This window comes from Sycon ciliatum, chromosome 2 (genome assembly GCF_964019385.1).
Source record: "Sycon ciliatum chromosome 2, ocSycCili1.1, whole genome shotgun sequence".
Taxonomy (NCBI): domain Eukaryota; kingdom Metazoa; phylum Porifera; class Calcarea; order Leucosolenida; family Sycettidae; genus Sycon; species Sycon ciliatum.
The window spans coordinates 16892754-16917130 of NC_088644.1; the positions used below are offsets into that span (position 1 = coordinate 16892754).

The following is a 24377-nucleotide window of genomic DNA, read 5'->3' on the forward strand; positions in this document are numbered from 1 at the left end:
TCCAACGATGAAGAACCTCCCTCACCAGGACTTCAGCGGTCTGGCCACCACCACGTGCTGAGCACGTGTGCTGTTCATGTACTTGCTTCACCCGCATGCCACATTCGGCCAGGCAACGCTGGCCGGTGGTGCTGCTAGTTGACATATAATTATACATTGAAACCTTCCGTACCCTTTTATGGGCGCTTATTTATTTGCACCTATATTGGGTTCACTACCTGCATCTAAAAGAGAGTACTTCCGGTCCAGTGTGTCGGAGTATAGTTGCACTACAGATAGATGTATATACCTTGATGGCAATGCTGTGCAGTTGAGTGAATGCTGCTATTGTAGCCTCTATCTCTCTCTCTCTCTCTCTCTCTCTCTCTCTCTCTCTCTCTCTCTCTATCTCTCTCTATCTCTCTCTATCTCTCTCTCTCTCTCTCTCTCCGGCTCTCTCTCTCTCTCTCTCTCTCTCTCTCTCTCTCTCTCCGGCTCTCTCTCTCTCCGGCTCTCTCTCTCTCTCTCTCTCTCTCTCTCTCTCTCTCTCTCTCTCTCTCTCTCTCTCTCTCTCTCTCTCTCTCTCTCTCTCTCTCTCTCTCTCTCTTCTTTTTTCGAGGTTGTTCAATAGTAGCTATGTACGTTTCAGCGGCTTGTAGCCAGTACTACACTGATATTTGCTCATTAACCCTATACCGTTTTAGGTATTTGTACAGCAAAAACATTGTTCATGCCATAACTTCTCTATTTTTCACTTTTATTATGTACAACGTAGGGTGATTCTGAAAGTAAAAACCCTCAGGAATGCGATGCAACAACTTTCAAGTCCAGAAAACGAACAAAAATTTCACTATTTAGTAGGGCCGAAACGATTATACCGATTACTCGTATATCACTCGCTATGGATGAAATCAAGAGTCCATAAACAAGAGTATGCAACTGTGATCTCTTTTCTATGGGCCAGATGCGCGGCGCGCTGCCTTCATTACATCATTCAGCTGCAGTCCGCGCACTGCGGAAAATCAAACACCGCGCTTTCCCTCTGGTTTGAAATGAACTTTCGTACGGAACTGGAGTTCACGCGCCATAACTCAGAGATCGCGTAGCTACTGGAACGAATCGAGCAAAAACGGATGGGCTCGTACGAGAAATTGTGAGTTTGAATGCATGCTTTCAGAGCGTGATGAAGGCAAGTTACGTAATGAAGGCAGCGCGCCGCGCACTGGGCCATAACCACAGTTGCATACTCTTGTTTATGCACTCTTGATGAAATCGATAATCGTTATGATCGATAACGATTATGACTGTACAGTGTGAGAGCAGTAATGACGTCAGTACATGCAGACCATGCATGGCATCATGCCCGCGTGTCATGCGCACAACAAGTACATGAACGTTGAAGTACACGTGCATGAAGCCGTAGCCCCGTAGGTCCGTACAATCATTGGGCGCTTGATCCTTTTTGGGTACTCGTAGTCGTACATAGTTACTGCATTCACTGCACTAGTCAGCGTAGCCGGAAAATGTAACAACCGGAAAGCTTCATTACTATTAGGTTGTAGCGAAACTGTGAGTGTGGCTGCCGGCCTTCTTAAAGGGGAAGTTAAGGCAAAAATTAAAATTTCACCAGTTGTAGTATTCGGGGTGCTGAGTCGAATGGTCGTGGTCCGAGGAAGCTGAGACGCTCCCTTCCTACTTGAATCCCAATCGAACTCGCGCACTTCCACCGAAACTGGGTGACTGCGCCCTACGAGATGGGGATTTGTATGCAAAATGTCACTAAAAGCGCCATTTCGTTCTTATAAAAGCACGGATGACCGCGATTGGCCCATATGTTGTAGTTTTTTGGACGCTGAGTCGACTGGTTTTGGTCCGAAAAGGCTGCGATGCAGCGTTCCTCCTTTATTCCCAATCGAACATGGTTGAACAAGTGGTCACGTGCTCCTGGGTGCCCAAATCACCTGGTCACCACGCCAGCAGGTGACAACTTTCACACCAAGGTTCAACTCGAGTTCAACTCGAGTGACAGGACTGCACCCAAAAAAGGTCAAACAGGCTAGTAAGTTGTACCCTGCAGGCACGGTGACCAGGTGACTGGTGTACGCAGGAGCACGTGACCGCTTGTTCAACCATGTTCGATTGGGAATAAAGGCGGAACGCTGCATCGCAGCCTTTTCGGACCAAAACCAGTCGACTCAGCGTCCAAAAGACTACAACATATGGGCCAATCGCGGTCATCCGTGCTTTTATAAGAACGAAATGGCGCTTTTAGTGACATTTTGCATACTAATCCCCATCTAGTAGGGCGCAGTCACCCAGTTTCGGTGGAAGTGCGCGAGTTCGATTGGGATTCAAGTAGGAAGGGAGCGTCTCAGCTTCCTCGGACCACGACCATTCGACTCAGCACCCCGAAGACTACAACTGGTGAAATTTTAATTTTTGCCTTAACTTCCCCTTTAATTTGTTCCGTTCTTGTGAAAACCTTACAATTAGTTTTGATTTTTTGGCGAGGAGAGCAGTGACAATGCTGCCGCCTGGAAAAGCGAAAGTTAGTCTGACCAAGAGATCGCCAGCTTGGGCATATTTCGAGGAAGCTGATAGCGTAGCGAGATGCAATTTGTGCAGCTGCGAGTTCGTTCGTCAAAGCGGCACAACCAACTTGTTCCAGCACCGGATTTCTGCTCATAAAGACCAGTACGCCGCTGCGGTAGGGAAAGGACCAGCAACCCAGTCGACAGCAACGGCGGCTACCGGCAATGTTGAGCGCAGTGACAATGCGACGACCAGTGCTGGAATGAAGCCCGTCACGTCGTTCTTCGGCACAGGTAACTTGCGAACGAGCGACAGCAGGTGCTCAGGCATGTTGACGGAGTCGATCATCGACTGGATTGCCGATTCCAGTCGACCCTTCTCCATTGAAGAAGACAGAGGACTGATCGTTGATGTGTAATGGCAGAGGAACACTGCTCATATCACGTTGCAAATTTCATTTTGGTCTTTTTTTGGGCCTGTGTGGATCTTTCACCCATACGTACCTGTATTATTATTAGTTGAACAAATTTAATCGTTTTTGCCGTATACTGATATCCAACATGACACATATAAAACTTGTTCGGAAAATCGGTAAAACCAATAAATCGATCGTTGGTGTTATTGGTTAATCGTTAAGGCAAAATGGGCAATCGTTAAGGCCCTACTATTTAGCACTAATAATTGTTTGGATTTATTGCCGATCGGGCAAACTGTTGCAATATGCAATAAATCAGATTCTTGCACTGGAGTGGCTCCCTCAGGTAAGTGGATACCAGGTTCGTTCTGTGGGTGGAATGCAGGAGTGTTACCAGTCACAGCGGTGTCAGTATTGTCCCAAGTGTTGCAAATATTGACTAGTGCAGGTTGCACCGCTGGCTGTACCTAGTACCTGTACACCACAACCTTTATACCGTGACCAGCGTATTCCACGGCCGAATCCTCTATGTCTCTCTCTCTCTCTCTCTCTCTCTCTCTCTCTCTCTCTCTCTCTCTCTCTCTCTCTGCCACGTCCCCTTCCACCATTAGTAGCACTTATATCCGCGACACTGTCGTTGTCTGTGACATCCATGTCACTCTCGCTGGCGCTGCTTTCACTCGCCATGTCATCGTCGCTGTTGTCGTCAGAATAAATATTTTCAACAGGACCGTCTGGCTCCACAAACTCATCTTCGCTGGATGAGGTGGCGATCGGGTCGTCAGGAAGGGTCTCCAGAAGCTAAAGAGCTTGCTCCGCGCCCATGGCTTGCACAGTAAGGCAGACAGTCGCGAGGCCAGCTCAAGCAAAAGTCGAAAACATCTGCAGGCAATACCAAAAGTCGCAGGGTACGCACTTTTCCCAAAGCGCATTTTTCAAGTCGCGATTCTGCGATTTTTATACTGCATCACACAAAAATATTGTTGGCACCCTCTGCGCGTACATCTTGGCTACCAGTAGGGAAAATCCCAGCTCTCTGAGGTGAACCATTCCAGCGCTGTGCGCATAGAAGTCATCGACCGTGAGCGGTCGAAATTTGTGCGTACAAACAGTAAAGGGTTAATGTGACCAGTATAACGTGATAGAATACTTGATGTATGTGTTTGCGTGCGTGTGTGTGTGTGTGTGTGTGCATGTGTGTGCATGTGTGTGCATGTGGATTTTTCCTTTGCATAGCGGTGGCTGCAAACCTATCAACAACCTCCACCCAGTCCACTTATCCTGGCTACACAGAGCAGTGTTGGTTCTCCTGTAGCCACCTCGTCACAGGTCACCTCACCGCACAGTACAACAACGGAAGCGGTCACCACACTGGATGCTGCTCTTGCCGCCTCTTCCCCAGAGTCGAATGCAGCAGTTGAGTCACCCATGCTGGACGTGAAGGTCAGCAATAGCACCGTTGAAGTGAAGGTTGAGGATAGCAACAATGTTGAAGTGAAGGTTGACGATAGCAATGTTGAAGTAAAGCTAGATGATGGTAACGTTGAAGTGAAGGTTGAAGATAGCCAAGTCGTAACGGTGAATGAAGAAGCCATTGGTAAGTTTTATTTTATTTCATTTTAGTTAGTTTGGGAATGGTTTTACCAGTCTCACTAAGTACAGTGTCGCCACCGGTGTGTCACACTATCTTGTGTGAGTTCACTTCCTTTTGAGTGCGATCGTTCATATTTCCTTTTGTATACGTGACAGGTTCTCGTCAGTAGCCAATAGTGTTAGAATTTGGCTTACTCTCATTGTGTACCTGCCTAGTGCTCTACATGTTGTCGCTAACCAACAGCGCTTCGGAGACGTGTTGGAGCTAGGTGTCAGGTCGTTGAATGTCTCAGTTCTCTGTCAGTTTCGTGCCTAGTTGACAAAGTTGTTGCATTTTCTGACTGTATGTAGTATCTAGTTACAGTGGTGGACAGTTCCTCTTAACTGTATCCATATGTCCCTTTCCTTTCTAAATTTATTATTGGCTCAGCATCTGAGTTCATAAATAATTCCTTTTTATTCCCTTTGTGTAGATCAAACGAATATGGAGGAGAAAATGGTCATCGAGGAATCTTCTCATGCTTCTGTTGATGCAAAGTGTGACAAGCTTGTTGAGCCTGCCATCAAAGCGGAAGTTTGCCAGCAGAGTAATGGAGAGGCAGAAGAGTTACCAAGCGTAGAAGCAGCTGGGGCGAAATTGGAGCAAGTTTCTGATACGGAAGAGGAGCCCATGGCTTCTCACACACCTATGGCATCACCAGACGCAACTGACAGTGCTGTTGAGTCCGAAACGAAACCTCAACTCTATGAGGTAGGCCCTAGTTTTGTGTGTGTGTGTGTGTGTGTGTGTGTGTGTGTGTGTGTGTGTGTGTGTGTGTGTGTGTGTGTGTGTGTGTGTGTGTGTGTGTGTGTGTGTGTGTGTGTGTGTGTGTGTGTGTGTGTGTGTGTGCAGACTTCGCGAGCTATCATGTAAGACACCTTCTCTACTGCCTCCTTCCCACCATGGAGGTGTTACTCTGAGATAAGCTCATTGCACTTACGATATGGATGTACTCAAGATTAGTCAAGTACTCAACTGATATCTTGATATGCCCCTCCCCCTCCCCCCCCCCCCCCCCCCCCCTTCCACACTGCGTGGCGTGTGAGCCTTTGTAGCACCCCATCATTATACGCGTTCGCTTATGTTGACGTGTGTTCTTGTTTATTTGTATTGGTACCAGGATCTGAGTCCTGTGTCGGAAGACATGATGGGATCTCCAGAACCTGCGGAAACGCCGGCCACCCAGCCCATTTCGTTGCCAATAGCGGTAGGTTTGTGTGTGGATAGGTGTCATTGGGAAAGTCCGAGACTGAGAGTGCGCGTGTTTGTGCGCTCATGTGCGTATTGAACTCTTTTACGTGTTCATTTTGTACGAGTCAAGCACAAGTCAAGTGCACACATTCAGATCATGGTTGTTCAAGTGTGATAATGCACTCACAGTACTGCACTAATAATAGCGCCGAGATGCGGTAGAGCTTGCTCTTACATCAAACTCGATTCCCAGTACTTTACCACTACATGTAATGTGCTATCGTTAGAGGATAGCGTTCTTACGCCGAGGGAATCAGTCTGTTACTATTTTAATACTCCAGTAAATGTTCGATCTGCATTCAATTTTATTGTGCATACTGTGGTTGCTCTCAGTGTCTACCCAAGTGTATTTCATCATTTAATTCCACCCATCTATGTTGAACAGCATTATGCAGCCGTCATGAAGCACTGATGTTCATGTTTTTGGCTGTCTTGTTTGTGTCCAGCTTTCTGCCCCCGCAACTATGGAGGTGGAAATGCTGTCACCAACGAAGATCGAAGTGGTGCCTGAGAGCCGTGAGGCTGCTAAGACACCTATTTCGAATTCGTCAGTGTCTGCTGTCGCCACTAGTACTTCTGGCGTGCCTTCTTCAGCTCAGAGTGCAGCGTCCTGTCAGCCACAGATGTTATATTCTCATTCGCCGCTCACTTCTCCGCACCTCTCTTCACCAGGCATAGGTACGAATGCTGCTGCTGCCGGTATAGGTATGGGTATGGGTATTGGGGGGGGGGGGGGGGGGGGGGGGGGTGCAGTACCTTATTTTTAGAACTCTGACTGCACTCACTCTTGGTGTTGCTCTCAGTGAGAAACGTCACTGATGCTATATGTACATGTATTTGAATTGCTTGAACTATATTCCTAACCGGGGAGTAGTAAGATGCCAGGAGATGACTCGAGCATCCGCGACCAGTTTGATGATTGCCTCCGAACCTTGTTCACCCTGCAGGGGAGATTGGGCTAAGATCCTACAGTGCTGGCAACTGAAATCCGACCCCCCTCGCGTCTCGTACGAATCGCTAACGCGGCTAGCGCACCGCTAGGGGGGTCGGATTCAGTTGCCAGCACTGTAGTAAGACTCAGATGTCTGATGATAACCTATGGGCATGAAACTATAAGTGTAGTAGTATTGAATGATGCGTGGTGCTCTGTGACGTGTGTTGAATGTGACCAAAGTATGCAGCGCACAGGTGGTACGTCTCCCTGGCAGCGAAGGTGATCGATCCGCGGCAGGATACGCTCAAACAGGGAGTACAGTCAGACCTCGCATAACCGCACACGTCCGTTTTCCACAAAAATATCCGGATAGGCGAGGGAACCGGATAATCGAACACACATACTGTATGTGTGCAGGGCATATGCTGTAAATCGGTGACCAACAATTTTCTTCCGGATGGCGAGGGATCCGGATAAACGAGGACCGGATAAGCGAGGTCTGACTGTAGTAAGATACCTACTCCCAAAGAGATTCCTGCTACAGCCTGTAGAAACTCAGCGCTGAGCATTTCCAACAATTGTCTTGTCTTTGCAAGGTTTCATCGTCAACGATCACGATAGGAGTCCGGCTTTAGTGGTATCACTTCGGGAGGTATTCCTGCGTGTCGTGAATTCTTCTGTGCCGATAACGACGATGTAGCTGCATTTCAATCCTTGACGGACCTGAGAACATTTCACTCCTAAAAGTGAACTTCCGAATCTCCAGTATCCCATAATATGAAATGCTCGTCATTACAAAGCAGGGAGAGAAAAGTGCTGATTCATCACAACTGAGTAGAACAAAAGTGCGGATCATGTTGGGTCCAAGTGCTAAATCTGACTTCTAAATTGGTGCACTCTCTCGTCAACGCCAGTACACGTTACTTACTCAAGAAAATCAACTTCATTCTCTTTGACCATCCCGTCGATTGGGATGAACTTTGCAACGGGGATGCCTTTCCACACGACGATGACCCAGGGCCAGGTGTATTACAAAAGCGAAACAAAGGCTGTTCCATCAGGTGGATAGGCCTTTGCATGGAATTAGTTCTTCAACAATAACATCAATTCGACAGATCACCTTTTTTGCCATTTTTGCCAAACAATTCATGTTGTGAGGCAGGCTTCAAAAATCAGGATTAGTGGTGTGCCATCTCCCGATATTTTACTACTCCCTGTTTCAAACACTGCTTTCTGATGTACACTACCGAATCTAAGATGTGCTCAGTCCTGTCTGTCTCTATGTATTTTCTCCTGCATTTTAGGCAGTTTAGCGCAGCATCGTCCACCCTCAGATGCAACTTCTCCAACTGCAGCTGGTGTGGAATTCCGGCGGTCTTCATGTAAGCTGTTAGTGGTTTGCCATCATATTCCTTTCTCAGTGTAGTCCTAATTGTATTGCTCTAGCTGTGTTCCACTATCTTTGTGCATTGTCCGCTGCCTCCTTTCCCACCATTGTAGCCGTCGTGTGTCATGTCACTGGTGTTAGAAACGGTAGCTAAAGAAACTAGCCCGGATATCTTCCCGGCTTCATCATCTACTAGTGATGTTGCTGGATTGCTCTAACTGGCTACAGCTGTCAACGCGCAATTATAATCCATTGGGAGTGTACTTTTGAGAGCTAGTGAGGGCTTTTCTATTCGTGTTGTCTGCGGTTGCTGCTGCTGCTACAGTAATTGCTGCCTGTGATGATTTTTAAAGCATCACATGGGATGAACCTTGACAAAAGATTTCCTGTATTCTTTTCCCTGGACTTCTGTTGATAACCAGCTCGTTCGTCTTTGTCTGACCCTCGCTCCCGTTTGTCTGCTGACTCCCCGACTGCTGGCTCAGGTAGCAGTAAGGGTAGCGCTGCTAGTTCCGCCGCTGGTGCAAGTGGTGTGACTGGCTCCACGGCTACTGGGACTGCTACACCGATTGTGCCTGCCGTTGTAGCCCCTACCAAAAAGAAGGTAAATTACTCTTCCTTTTCATCGTCTTTGTCTCACTTTTTTGAAACCTCAAACTTCTACCCTATGGGTTCAAGTTGATAGAATAACGCTTCACATTTGTACGAAACACTGTACGAAGCGAACTTATCTCTCTCGCCATTGGGGTGCCTCTCAGTAGGTTATCGGCCTCAGCGGCTTGGTGATGCAGCAGTTGGACTTGAGCTTGCAGAATCTTTCGCCTGGTCTTTCGCTTGGACATTGATGGATTCGGACAAGTCTGTCTCGGTTCACCTTCCATGAGCAGCATTTAGCTCGATCTCCTTCCAATACACGGGTTTCGGCATCGAAATCATGTCGAGTCGAATCTCAGACAGGCATGTCCTGATTCCGTATTCATTTAGCAGACTGAAAAGGACGGAAAACGTGAGTTCTATTGCTTGAAAGAAAACGTCGTATACATGTACTTCAAAGTATAATTGTATATATTGTATGGTTTGGACTGGAGAACAGCTAGCTGGGAATGCTTCAAATTAGTCTATTGAACGGAGTGCATCACCAGCATGAAAGGTACAGCTCTGAGACGATCAAAAATGGTATGCATAAAATCAATAAATAATCAAGAAGAATCCACTCACGTTGCTTTGGTGCCGGTAGGTTGATTTCTACCTCTGCTGGAAGTGGATGCTAAGATTTATCACAAAGTCGGTCTCGTACCTCTCAGATGCCTTACTATGTTTAATACCAAGAGTACATAACCCCCAAGAGTGTGCAACTCCAGCTATGGGGTCTGCGACGGCAGAACTTCACATCACGTGATGAACCCGTACACATTATTTGCACTCTGTGCATGATAGATACAGGGTTGTACGCAGCCCAGCTTTGGGTACAACTCTCTTGTGGTCACTTTGCACTGTTTGCCAGCATAACCTTTTGAACCATGTCACGTGATGTGAAGTTCTGCCGTCACAGCACAGCATAGAGGTTGTGCAGGCAGTTGCACACTCTTGGGGGTTATGTACTCTTGATGTTACGCACAGAGACCCCTTAGTAGCTGGTATATCGATAGCTATCTCTTAATCCGGCACACCAAATCCTACATGTAGGATTAACTTTTGTTCGATATAATTGGACTTATGGCCATGTAAAATATATTGATTGTTTATCGTCAGATTTTCCCGAGAAATCGGGGCGGACGGGAGGCTTTTAATTTAATTTTTTTATTATGCATTTATGGCTGTAGGGCAGGTGTTCGCAACCCCAGAGGATAATGGAAAGTGGAACAACCAACGTTACGTAGAAAAAAACGAAGAAAATCAGGCAGCTTATGATCAATTTCACTTTTCAAGCCCATAGCAACTAAGTTATGGTTCAGTCTGTGGACCTTCGAAAATCTACGGCCATGCTGATTAGAGGCTGTAGACCGCAGTACATACAGTACATTTACCAGTATTAAAAAATAAAATAATTCGGCGGGGAGGGTGAAAATTTGGGGCGGGCGCGGACGATAAACAATCAATTTTTTTACTTGGCCTATTGTGGAAGGAAAAAACAACTTGTTATCATGATATGCACAAACATGAACAGCATGGACATCAGCCATCCATAAATAGCAGAAGAAAATTTACCACTCAACATGAAAGACATCTATTCTTCATGAAAACGTCCAAAACATTCAACATTCCTCTTGCTCCATGCTCCATTTGCAACTTCAGTAATATCATGTTCTCTGTGGTCCTGATCACCAGTATCAATGACATCTATGTCACTACCACCACCATCACTTTCTTGATCATCCATGGTCAAAGAAAATCCAGAAAACAATAACTAGATGTCAAATCCTACATGTAGGATCACAATTTTGACCAAACCTCTCTTCCAAAATTGGAGTGAAAAATCACCACATGGCATTTTTAAGATTGCACAACACATGGACACCCATATTAGGATTCACAGCAACCCCATATAAAGCTAAAACAAAGAAAAAAAGATGTTCATGATGAAGTTCTCAACCTTTGAAGTACAAAATTATGGCTGAAATCCTACATGTAGGATTTTTGCCGGATTAAGAGATAGGGAAGATAATGAGGTTGCATTGAAAATAAAATCAAGATTGGATCAACGCTATCGTGCACATCGCGTACAGCACATGCTCAGGCAGGCACTTAACTCTTTACGGAAGGCATACTGTAAAAGTCATATATATATATATATATATATATAAAATCAAGATATATATATATATATATAACGAAGTGCTAACTCTAACGAGTTAATGAGGAGAAATCTGTCGTTAAAATAGAAATCGTTACACAGAAGTCGATACATATACTGTCCTATTGAGCGCTGAGAATGAGTGAAAATCGTTATCTTTGGTACACGTAAACCAGTCGATTTTGGGAAATGGTTATATATGCGCCAGAGTTAGAATAATGGCTGGTTTACAGTATTAGTTTTATCGAACACGGATGATCGATAAATTCTACATTTTCGAATATTTTCAAACTATCGTTATTTGGTCAATTCTCAGTCGTTTGGAGAGAAGGAAATATGTAGGAAGAAGAGAAAACTCTTAGATGTCTTCTCGAACAATCGCCGAAGCGATGGAAGAACGGTGCGTGAGTTACGACACCCGTATCTTTCGTCACGGTCAATTGGCGCTCAGGGCCGCGATGCGTGACTGAACGGCCGAGATTTCCCCTGAACTTATCGGCAGTTGGCAAGGATACACTCATTCGAATTCAAACAGAGATTCCCGCGAGTGCCTACAAAAATTCAGCTTTGTACGAGCAGGGAAAGCAAATGGCGGATGGAGATCAATCTAGAGCGCAAGCCCCGCACTGAAACGCCTTCGCTGGCTTGCAGCGCTGGTCAAGCGCATCCTATGGGATTGAGTTTGGGTGCATAGTGTTCCTCTCGTCAGGGGCTTTCCAGGATACCCAAGATGATGCCAATTATGCCAGGGAAACCAAAGTTACGCCCAATTCAACATAAACTACTTGAGGGTACTATTCTCCGTGTACGTTGAGTTCAGTCGATAAAGGGTTAAAGTATTATGCCATATTCTAGTGCAGTGCATGCAGTGCCTCTAATGCTACCGGTGTTCCTTTGTGTTGCTCCTTGTCCAGGTCAGTTTATCGGAGTATCGACGGCGAACACAAGAAGTGCGCCAGCCTCTCACACCATTGACGTCCAGTGCACCGCGTAGTCCACTGATGTTCCACAGAGATAATAGCACAGGCAGTAACAGCAACCCGCTATCCCCGAACAACTTTGCCCGATCACCCATATCACCGCCGGCTCCTCCGTTGCCGGATGACGACATGAACATATCACCACCCCAGCCACCTCCACCAGCATGTGCCAGTCCCCCAGAGATAGATCTAAGTTCTGCACCGCCACCATTGTTCTCCACTGGAGCAGCAGCAACCAGCTCTGTGAAAGGATCTTCCCATTCGTCCACCAAGCCTGCACCTGTGTACGAGCCTGTCAGTCCCGACATGGATATTCCGTCACCACAAGGTCAGTGCAGGCTGTGTGTTCTGTCTTTGTCTCTGTTCGCCTCGTGGCCTCTCTGCTTAGCATGCAAGCCAGGTCGCTCTTGTAATGCTACTTTGCAGGTTTCTTTCAATATATTGGTGAACATGGTAGAGTTGATCCTCTGGAATAGCAGCTGCCTGTACATGTACTGCATCACGTGCTCTGTGTGACTGTTTGCCTGTACTTGTGTCCACCTGCACAGATACATCACTATATAATCGAAGATTGTCAATGCACAGCAGGTATGTGATGTCTTGATTACGAGCAGCTGTATACCCCTTGTGCAACAATGGGACATATGCAGTATCTTTTTTATATTCTTTTATAGGGCAAGTCGACTTCAACCGCACGTGTGATACCCGCCCTGCGTAAAACACCACAAACTGTGCAACGTCTTGCTCACAAAGATACTCGATCTGGCTGTACCGTTGATAACTAAAACAGCAGGTGGGATTGTCAGCTGCTGCCTCAAGTTCTGGTGCTGGTCAGGCGTCTCAGCTCCCAGACCGGTTTCCGCAGAGCGTCGTCCTCTACTTTTGTCATCCGCAAGCGACTCTTGCTGATTTTTCGCCCTGGCTGGAGCCCTGGAGTGAATTTTACTCTTTGCCAGCGTATGGCAAGCTAGAGTCGCTGGTCGCGAATGGAAGCTGTCCGCCAAGCCCTTGATGAGGATATGTACTGTATTTTCCGGAGTATAAGTTGCAATTGAACACTCAAAATTCACCCAAAGAAGCCGGTGCGGCTTATACATGTACTTCGGTGGTAAAGTGAACAGGGCGAAGTAGAGTGCGGTAGCAGCTCTAGTGATGTTCTGTTACGGTTGTCTACGGCATGACACTGTCTTTTCTTTTGTCCCATTTCAGCTTATCCTCATCTGGTCATGATGGCGAAGTTCACTGGTAAGCGCTGTGAATCCCTGCTCTGGACTCGGTGCCCTGTGACACCCTGTCTGTCCGTCTGTCTGTATGTCTTCATTCTCTCTGCCCAAATATCTTCTCTTTCGGAGATGTGGTTACTAACTACAGGTTGCTCTCACCACTAGTATTTGTCTGTCTCTCTCTGTATTTGCCGTTGTGCATGCGTGCGTGTGCTTGCATGTTGCTTGTGTGTAGGTCTGCTGGCCTTCCCGGCCTGAAGGTATCGCCTTTATCGGATGCAGATGATGATGTTGGTGGTGATTCTGCACAGGTATGGTGATGTACTGACCATACGGTGCTGGTGCTGTTCTATTGGAATAGCGTGTGCGCTGTAAAGTGGAACCTCATAATAGTTGGCACCGCCGTAACTAGGGTGGGAAATGTACCTCCTAATGCCGCATCTGAATGCTACTCGATGTGCATGAATGTTGGTCTGGACAATGAGATGTACGTAATACTGCATGTATGTATTATTCGACACCACCCTTAATGATTTTGTATTCTGCTCCTGTGTGCCGTCTGTGTATCTATTTGAACTCGAATCCGGAATTTCAGCCCCGGATGGAGACCACCGGCAGTAAGTTGTCTCCTTATCGCCATTTTTGGTTTGGATTTTTGGATTTCACCCATCATAGAATTTACTTTACTTTGTCCATTGTGCCACCACCACCGCCGCCGACGATGACGTCACCCCCGCTGCCACCACCCCGCCGCCGACGATGACGTCACCCCCGCCGACGTTAACGTCCCCCCCCCCCCCACCACTGCTGCCACCACCCCGCCGCCGACGATGACGTCACCCCCGCCACCGCCGATGTCCCCAGCACAACTATCGATGTTGTCATCCGCTTTGCTATCCCGGTATTTCACTACAGAGTGGTTTCACATCTATCACATGGCCATACAGGGCAGTCATGTTGGATCTAACTCCACTCAACTCCTAGATCCTGCATCTATGGGTCATGTGATGTCGTCCATCCACTGTCCACATGACATGTCCACTTTCTACACAAATTCCACATGACAAAGATGTGAAACCACTCTATACACATGCATGCTCTGGGGGGGGGGGGGTATTGTCACTGATTTTATGGTATGTACAGCATGCTGACTATTGTTTGGCTTAGGAATGGAAGTGTTTTTTTTTTAAACACTTCCATACCCTTAAAAGTGTTTCCTTGTTTGCTTCAAGTGCTAAACACTAGATCACTGTGACTCTCTGACCAGCAGCAGATTATTTTTTACAGTTTGAGAGATTTTGGCATGACAACATGTTGTTGTTTTTTTTTGAATTCTTTATTCTCACGATGGCACCATCACCAATAAGAGATAAATTGATGAGAAGGTGAGATTGTGGGTTAAACAGTTTGTTGTTGTTGTTGTTGTTGTTACTTGTACCCGAGCAGATTTCTCTTCTGACAGATTGTTGTTTGTAGTTTTTGGTGTAGTGATTAGTGGTGGTTGTGTGGTGTATTTGTTGAACTCGTGGTGGTATCGCTGCAGCATACACATGTCTACCGGCCATGGTGAATGCACCAAGACCAGGGGCAGTGGCAACCGCACCGCAGCCAAAGTCTTTTGAACAGCGACGCCAGCAAGCCCTCCAGTCTGCTCAAAAGCCGGTAGGTACTCAAGTTTGTTATTGTGTATGCAGGCACAAGGTTTTCACCAACCGAATGGTTGCCTTGTGCTTGAAGTTAGATGACTAGCTGCTGAGAAAGTAGCTACTTAACCCTTTGCTTGCACAAATCGACTGGCTTTTCAACGCACTGACTGTCTTGGGTGGATTTGCGCTCACAGTTCCGAACCAAATTTATTCTCATTTCACTCCACCTTGATGGATTTCATCATCCTGGGCTCGTTGGAAAGATCAGGACCAAGCGAATCCATCCTGGCAGCTCTCAGTTCCATAGACACATCAGGGCCACTTCCAACTCCTCTCCAAACTACTCCACCGTGCCTCGGAACGGCACACCAACTCAATTTCACATTCTTGTTTGGCTTCTTGTCCAAATTCAACCAATTTTCACGATTCAAACTGCGCTGCAAAGCTGAGATCCAAGCGCTTCATTTGATGTCCATCACGCATGTGTTGTGCCAAAGGGAAATCCCCTGGCGCGCTCCCAAAAACTGCGAAGTCACGAACAAAAACATTCGCGTTCGCTCTGGGCCGTGATGTCCGTTTTCATTTTGTCGCCCCTCGGTGAATCTTTATCCTATCGCGAACCTCTTTATATCCGCGGAAAGATGAGGTCAAGACCTTTCCAACGGTGTATTGATTGTCGCGGTGCATTGATGTTTGACTGAGTTACAACAGTTTGTACACTGATGTGTGCACTGCGATGATCGCGCGAATTTATTTGCGAGTTAACTCGTACGTAGTGGATCAGCGCACTTCAAAAGCGCGAGTTAACTCGTACTCAGCACAGCACGCAAAGGGTTAAGGTAGCTGGAAACTAAACCAGATTTTCAAATTGGCCTGAAATTTTTGGGATGTGACATATGCAATGTCTTCAGTGTGCCATGTAGTGATGAAATGGCCAAAAAATAGTAGCTGGTCACCATCAATGTTGTGGGGTAATGAGCACCCCAAAATTGGCCTTTTTTAGGATTTTTTGCTCAAATTACCACTTATTTTGCTCAAAATGGGCCATTATGAGAAATTAAAATAATGGAGAGGACTATAAGTTTAAAAAAAATTAATCCTTGGCTCTCCATCCGAGTTTAATATGAGAAATTAGCCCGACATTTTTCGCTTATTTTTACAAATCAACTCTACCAAGTGTGTGTGTGTGTGTGTGTGTGTGTGTGTGTGTGTGTGTGTGTGTGTGTGTGTGTGTGTGTGTGTGTGTGTGTGTGTGTGTGTGTGTGTGTGTGTGTGTGTGTGTGTGTGTGTGTGTGAGAGAGAGAGAGAGAGAGAGAGAGAGAGAGAGAGAGAGAGAGAGAGAGAGAGAGAGAGAGAGAGAGAGAGAGAGAGAGAGAGAGAGAGAGAGAGAGAAGCGACAACAAAGAACAGATAAAATATCTGACCAGGCATCCACAAAAAAAACAAATAAGGTGAGGATCAGAGGAAAGGAATGAGACAACAATTACATCCAGTGAGAGGAGGAGATACACCAATGATGTAGAACTGTTTGACATGGATTAAACTTGTTCTACAGTGGAACAATGTAGTACACAAACTCCAGTAACTCCACCTGGTGATATTGAAGATGTCTATTCAGATACAGTACACATGTGCGAAAGGATGCAGCTTACCATGTCACAAACATGAGATGTGGTGACCTTTCTTTCTGCATGGCGAGCAAGAGAGAGAGACAGAGAGAGAGACAGAGACTGAGAGACAGAGAGAGAGAGAGAGAGAGAGAGAGAGAGAGAGAGAGAGAGAGAGAGAGAGAGAGAGAGAGAGAGAGAGAGAGAGAGAGAGAGAGAGAGAGAGAGAGAGAGAGAGAGAGCCTGTGTCGTCCGAACACTCACCGTCTGGTTTCCATTCGCCTGACTTATTTTGATTTGTACTTTTATTTCTCGTGCCACAGGCACCGCAGCAACAGCAAATACCCGAATACACCAGCAGAGGCATCCCGCCCAGCCATGTTGCTGCTGGTTCTGGCTCTGTGCAGGCTAGTATGATACACGGAGCTTCTGCAGGTGTGCGTGGTATGCCTGCTTCTGGTGCTACTGCTGCCGGGACACCTACCGCTGTAGCAGGCCATACTTTAGTCTATACCGGTCTGGCGCCGGTTGCTGGTGCTGGTGCTACTCCTCTTAGTCGTGATCCCAGGCAGTCTTCATCGAGTTCGGACCCACGACACGCCGCTGCAGCCGCTGCTGGTGTACGACCGGCCAGTGACCCACGCCATGCTGCTGCTTTGGCTGCTGCTGCTGCCTCACCGCAGCAACAGCAATATGTCCATCCACAGCATTTACAATCGCAGCAGTCAATTCACCAGCATCGGCATGGGGCGCCTGCGAGTTCGTCCCAGCAGGCCGCAAGCACGCGCCGTGGCCAGCCTCTTCTTCAAACCCCAGGCCAGCAGCAACAGCAGCAGCAGCAGGCTCCGCATCAGCATCAAGGACAGTTTCCCTTCCAAGCACCTGGCTTCTTTCAGGGATAGTGTTTGTCTTGTCTTGTGCTGCTGCTGCTACTGCTGCTGCTGGTGTTGTTGCTGCTGCTGCTGTCTGCAATGTATCCTTTTTGAACAAGCTTGTTTGATTTATTGTGATAACCAGCTGTGATTTGTGTTGTTGAGAGTGTTGATAAAAACACCACTCAGATCATCATTGTGTTGTTTTTGTGTCATATGTCAACTTACTGACCTCTTATTCCCATTGTTGTTAAGTCTTTCGGTTTGCTCTTTGCTCATTCTGTGTTGCATGCATGTTAAATTGCTCTTTGCTCTCTTTCATGCTTCACTTAGGTGTTCACTGTATCACCTCTGACAAGTGTGTGCGCTTTGCTTTCGTTTTGGTGCTGCTCAACCGTCACCTCTTTTTGCTGCTACAGTGTGATGTACATGATCCATGCGTGTACATTTATGCCTTGCTCCAAAGACATGACTACTATTCTGCATGTAGACATGTAGACGTTGCTACGGAAGCATTATACAATGTATTTCAATACGCTGCGTGCGTTGCTACTTGCACTTGATGTATGCATATGGCTGCTGCCCGATTCGGTTATCATTAATTTTGGCTATGGATCGCTGCCATGGCGTGAGTTCTTTTCTTAATGCAATGAGTACAATGCTAGTGTAGTAACTACAACTGTATCGTGGCTGACTTGTACCGAAATCCACCCGCCATCAATGCATGCATCTTGATCCTTGTCACAACTGTGCTGACACTACTACATATAGTAGAAGTATTAGGCTGTGTTGTGAATATACCCGTTCTCAAGTAGAAGTAGTAGACTCTGTAGTAGTAGTAGTAGTAGTAGTAGTACCAGTAGGTAGTACTATACTAGTAGTGATGTTCTTCCACTCGGTTCATTAAATTTTATTTCTCCGTGTTTTCAATGGCAGCAGATGTGCATTGCCATGGCTACAGTTCAGTGCTGTGTGACTTCCTTGGCTTGCCACGATCAGGGAGTCGTGATTATGTGTACAAGAAAAAGGAGCATTTCTGCCAGAACATTTTAAAGTGTGCGCTGAGAGAGGTCTCTGGGAAACCTGGTACTGGTTTTGTGTTCCTTCTTCAGAGTTGTGTGGGTGTACATGCGTGCGGTTTTCTTTGTGTGTGCACTTGCAACGCTGGCTGCGCGGCATGCGGCTGTCAGAGAATGACGAGTCGCACCAAGAGTACATGAAAAGTGTTCATGCACTCTTGATCGCAGCCATGCACATGTCATTGTCAATGACATTGTCAATGACATTGTCAATGACATTGTCAATGACATTGTCAATGACATTGTCAATGACATTGTCAATGACATTGTTCATTTGTACCAGTACAAGTTACTACAACTCCCCGACTCGTCACGGTCCTAATGTCGATCACGAATCACCACAAAAATAATACTGTTGCATGGCTGCATCATGTTTATGCTGTATTGCAATCATTCTACAGTCAGACCTCGCTTATCCGGTCCTCTTTTATCCGGATCCCTCACCATCTGGAAGAAAATCGTTGGTTACCGATTTACAGCATATGCCATGCATACATATAGTATGTGGGTTCGATTATCCGGTTCCCTCGCCTATCCGGATATTTTTGTGGAAAACGGTTGTGTGCGAGGTCTGACTGTAGAGAAGGCGCATGATGTTCATGGAGGAGGAGGTGAGTTTGTTGTAGGTGAGTTTGTTGTATGTTCATGATCAGGGAGTAGTACACTTAAAGTATTGTACTACTCCCTGTTCATGATTGTATCAATCTTGATGCAGGAAGTCATGGTCTGACCAGGGAGTACTTGTAGTATTTTAGTACTCCCTGATCTGGAGTCGACTTATTTTCCATGCATCATGGCTGCACTAACATCCTGCTGCTGCCTGCAATGTACTAATACTACTATTCCTGATGTAACTGCAGCAGGCACAGTGGTCAACATCGCCGGTCACCGTCAATCATGGCACTCGTACGATCCCAACGCGATATGTCCAGGAAGTATGATGTGGCGCAGACCAACTATGCTCCAGAGCCAAAGAAGAAGAAGGTATTGAAGCTTCAGTTCTGATACAAATAAAATGTCTATTGCGGCATGTGTCACTCAACATAACAGCCATTGAGAAGTTTTGGTACTGTGGTCAGGTGGTTCATGGCCTCTACAGTAGAGTCGCGCGCCCAAGAACGTTGTTTCTAAGGGGCTAGCCTGGGACGTTCTTATTTTTTTTGAAGCAATCTGGCTGCGTTCTTATAACACGTTCTTAGAAACAATCCGTACTGAGCCATATATGTATCCCACAAGCTCACAGAAATCCAACACCGACGTTTTTAACTGTAGGCTGTGGCGTTATTAGTATTTCAGGCTGGGTGTTCTTGGGCTCCACGTTCTTCAGCGCGCAACTCTACTGTATTCAATTGCTACCGAGACTTTCCCATTCTGGTGCTGAAATGTCTGTATGCCCCTGGCCTTTCCACATTATTTTTCAATGATGTACATGTAAGTACCACCGAGTAAATAAGCTGGGAGCTTATAATTATACTCTTGGTACCACCCAAGACTGATCGGGGCTATTCAGTCCCCAGCAAGTCACCGGCGAGTGCACTGATCCAGCCCAATCTATGATCAGCAGCAGCAGCTAGCCGGGAACACCGTGAGTTGAGCCCTTTGTGCAGCACTCCCACCACCCGTGATCTTGGATCACTGTGCACTGTGACGCTGCAACCGTGATGTTACGCCTTTAAAAATGCTGGCTCACAGTGCTTGCTCTACCCAATCAGAAGCAGACTCCGAGACAACACCATGCAGCACAGTCCTATAGTATAGCGTTTTAATTCTAAAGTTTGATGTCTGGAGTGGAAATCTAGCACCAGCCTCTGTTCCCTGGACAGTCGACTTTTAAGGTCTTTGCCACGGTGCATCTCGCCGTCGGCTCAGAGGGTTGGCGCTCAGTGACGAGGCAGTGGCCTTGGCCGGTTGGTTGGTCGACTGTTTCTGCCAGTTGATTTGTCAGCTCTAGCTCTGGGATGCTTTCAATCATTGCGGTTCATTAGAAACTTCTGATTGCGATCGGTTCATCCAGTCACTCTGAGCTCCGCTGATGAGACCTAAGAAGGTCGAAACAGCTAGCTGTCCGGAGATTGAGTGTGCTGCTACATGTACCGTATTGTAATGTGAACTCTTGAGCTTGAAGTATACCGTTGAACTATATACCTCAAGCTAAAGAGTTCACATCTAACTGCTTGTGTCAATACTCAATCTCCGTCATGTGACTTTTTCAAGTACATGAGCCGACCTCAAGTGTCTACTCAGGTGTGTCAGCCGGACACTCTACGGTTACTGCGGTATTGACCATGCCACTTTTTGCCCTACTACGGGTACCCTGTGAATTTATGAAATACAATTACTGTTTTGTCCGATTATAACAACATCCGGTCAAGCTTTCAGATAATAATGGTGCACCTCCGATGGTTGCTGTACCACACAAGAAAACTCAGTTTCCGCTGGACCCCCTGCTACATGTGCTGTAAATGTATGCAGTCATGTACATCACAGTACATTTAAAAAAGTGTACAAGTACATGTACATGATTGTACATGTACATGACAACTTTCAAAGGACTGGGAGAACTTCAAAGGATCACTGAGTCAGGGAAGTGAACTGCTTGAAAAGAGAAAAAAACTTGGTACCAGACCCACCAACCTTCGGACTCGAACCCGGAAGCTTGCTTATCATGAGCAATGTTCCGTAGTGAACCGGCATCTGAGCTATGGGACTAGGCCAAATCTAGAAGGCGCTGACAAGTTTTCACTCCCGTTTGAAAGGCAGCTCCGACAACACGTGCCACACAATCTGATGGCACTTGGGTCTTTTTCCCTCCCCCACTTGCCGACACCTTCTAGGTTTGGCCTGGTACCATAGCTCAGATGGTTAGAGCATTGCTCATCACATACATGCTAATATAGTTATTTTCATACCCCGGCTAACTGAGTGTCTTACTGTAAATATACAAATTTTCGGCAGCTATTTAATTACGGCTATATTCGGCACCGACCCAAAACGCCTAAATTAAAACGCCGATGAAATTTTTCACAGCATCTGTCGCACTATACCTGTATACCATGCCCTCTACCCCACGCCGAAAATAAATCGCCGCCGAAATGTCAAAAATCGTGAAGTGCCGAAATTTCATATATTTACAGTATCTGTTCTTACAGACTCTGTGATCTGTTCTCAGGGTTTGGGTTTCAATGTAGACCAAGTGTAGTCAAAAGTACCGTATTTTCCCGAATATAAGTCGACCACCCCAAATCCAGGAGTCAATTTCATGAAAAAAGTTTTCAAGTTATAGCTCCGACACCCCGGCACACACACCTGATGAATTCTCTGCGAGGAGAGATCATATCATGCCAGTAAGACAAAATCTGAACAAAACCAGTCACGGTGTCATCCAATGTTCATTCAATGTTAATTAACTGCCACTGTGCTGCCAACTGCCACATACGGTAGTGCATTTTTGTACGGACACTCCAGTCACTTCATTTGTTGTGCCAGATCAAGTTCCCGTATCATGGTAAGTCGAGTTCCGTTTGTAAGTCGACCCCCAGCTTTTGGCGAAATTTCTGGCGCACAGAAGGTCGACTTAATATATTCGGGAAAATATGGTAGTCAAAAACTTCTACTACTACCAGTACTCCCTGGTTGAAAAGGTACAGTATCAGTACTGACATGTGCACGACCACTGAGATGACTCTACACTACAGCAAGAGCATGAAAACTGGTTTTCATTGTACTCTTGCTGTACATGACTACAGTCCATTCTTAAAAAGATGGGCCATGGCTCTGGCGAGCTCCCGTATTTGGCGATTTTTCGTGATTTTATTGTACACAGTACAGTGCTGCGAAATTTGAAATTTGAACGGCCTGCCCGTGACCCAGGATGTTTTCCCCAATTCAGTGCTTTCGGGGCAAAACCTGGCCGAAATGCTATTCTTGTTAGGGCTTGCTTTCAGTGGAAAAATAGACTTCAGAAACATACTGATTACAATAAATTGGAAGAGCATAGCGGTTTGCAAAAAAAGTTCTGAACTATAACTTGAAAACTCAAAGTAACGGGTTTGACCAAGAGTGCATAAACCAGAGTGTGCAACTCGGGATGGTTCCTGTGGGAGCGTAATTCGTGCAGTACGTCATTTTTGACGGCATGGTAAGCCACAGGTACGGTGAAAAGTTGCGTAACCAGTCGCGGTGTAGCAGGTCACTGAGTTTGTCCTGATTTCGGTTTTTTGATACGGATAGCCTGGTGGCTTTACTTGTCGGTGGATGTATGCAGCGTACACAGTCACACAAACTTCACACCGAAATCCTGAAACTGTGACGTCTAAATCAAGCAAACTTGGCTGATTTCCGGGCTATGAAACATGAAAATTTGAGCTGTACGCAAGTCGCGGCTTGGCTGACCTCATCAGGGTGACGTAGTGCACGAACTGCGCTGTTTCAGATCTGATATGCACAGTTGCACACTCTGGTTTATGGACTCTTGGTTTGACCAAGAGTACATAAACCAGAGTGTGCAACTGTGCATATCAGATCTGAAACAGCGCAGTTTGTGCACTACGTCACCCTGATGAGATCAGCCAAGCCGCGACTTGCGTACAGCTCAAATTTTCATGTTTCATAGCCCGGAAATCAGCCAAGTTTGCTTGATTTTAGACGTCCTGTTTCAGGATTTCGGTGTTTTGTGTAACTGTGTACGCTGCGTACATCCACCGACAAGTAAAGTCACCAGGCTATCCGTCTCAAAAAACCGAAATCAGGACAAACTCAGTGAACTGCACCACCGCGACTGGTTACGCAACTTTTCACCGTACCTGTGGCTTACCATGCCGTCAGAAATGACGTAGTGCACGAATTACGCTCCCACAGGAACCATCCCGAGTTGCACACTCTGGTTTATGTACTCTTGGTTTGACCAAGAGTACATAAGGCCGAGTAAAAAAAATTACTAGATGATCGTCCTTTTTTTTGGAAAAATCGGGGAGGGCGGGAGGATTTTATTTTTATTTTTTTACTTTTTACCCTCTCATGCACACAGTGTACACAACAACATCAAGGTTTTTTTTCTCTTTTTTTCTTTTTTTTTCTTTTTTTCTTTTTCTTTCTTCAGCAGATCGATACTGACGTTGTGATATACTAGTAGTATGTGGTCCATATAGTAAAGAAAGTATTAAACAAAGCGTGCACATGTTTCCTGCATCCGCGATCGGTAAAAAACCAACGATTTCGGCAAAAACTCACGATTTAAAAAATAAAATATTTCTTGGGGCGCTGACAAAAACTGGGGCGGACGGGGACGATCATCTAGCTTTTTTTTTTACTTGGCCTAACCCCCCAGAGTGTGCAACTCCCACATACCCTGTTGTCCCGACAGAATTTCAAGTTGACGTCATTATTTATGACGCAATGCTCCTTACAGCAGTGATTTACAACATGTGTACGGGTGTCAACGCATCACACGTTTTTCTTTGCAATAATTTGTACAGGATCGATCGGCTTCGGTCAACCACAGGTTCCGGATTCGTCTGATAATCCGTGTACAGTGCGCTTTGCATCATCAAAATGACGTCAACTTGAAATTCTGTCGGGACAGCACCCATAGTGGAGTTGCACACTCTGGGGGGTTATGTACTCTTGGTTTGACCCATCAAGCTAGAACTTGTTCGAGTAGAAGTCCATCTTTTTTATGCGAAGGACTAAAGGGACCCTCACTTAATTTTTTGCCGACTACCCGCCAAAAAACACATTTCGACACGCGTGTGTGCTGGACGTCTGCGCGTGCACGACAAGACGTGTGAGCTGGCTGACAAGTGAGAGCCAGGGAGTCGCCAAGTACCGGCGTTTGACGACTCCCGGCCTGGTGAGAGCATGCATGCATGATGCATGTCCAGCTGGCGGGAAAGGGAACCTATTTTGTAGATCGATGGGTTGAATGTGAAATTGTGGATCTACACGAGGTTTGTTTTGATGTTCTGATACTTGTTGTAATGGCTAGTGATCTTGCAAACTGTTTAAAACTGTTACTGTGACTTTTCCAAGTCCTACTGATATACCTTG

General features: G+C 46.2%; 1 protein-coding gene across 1 annotated transcript in view; it reads left to right on the forward strand.

Moving 5' to 3' along the window:
* LOC135808964 (mucin-17-like) overlaps positions 1 to 18248 on the forward strand; it is a 44644-nt gene extending 26396 nt beyond the window's left edge. The window contains exons 28-40 of the mRNA XM_065322215.1: positions 4163 to 4523; positions 4993 to 5270; positions 5680 to 5766; positions 6257 to 6488; positions 8049 to 8126; positions 8554 to 8735; positions 11840 to 12233; positions 12454 to 12493; positions 13115 to 13150; positions 13364 to 13439; positions 13724 to 13745; positions 14672 to 14790; positions 16705 to 18248. Of these exons, the coding sequence (XP_065178287.1) occupies positions 4163 to 4523; positions 4993 to 5270; positions 5680 to 5766; positions 6257 to 6488; positions 8049 to 8126; positions 8554 to 8735; positions 11840 to 12233; positions 12454 to 12493; positions 13115 to 13150; positions 13364 to 13439; positions 13724 to 13745; positions 14672 to 14790; positions 16705 to 17283 (2484 nt within the window). The 3' untranslated portion in view covers positions 17284 to 18248. The remainder of the gene's footprint in view (positions 1 to 4162; positions 4524 to 4992; positions 5271 to 5679; positions 5767 to 6256; positions 6489 to 8048; positions 8127 to 8553; positions 8736 to 11839; positions 12234 to 12453; positions 12494 to 13114; positions 13151 to 13363; positions 13440 to 13723; positions 13746 to 14671; positions 14791 to 16704) is intronic.
* The last annotated feature ends 6129 nt before the right edge of the window (positions 18249 to 24377 follow it).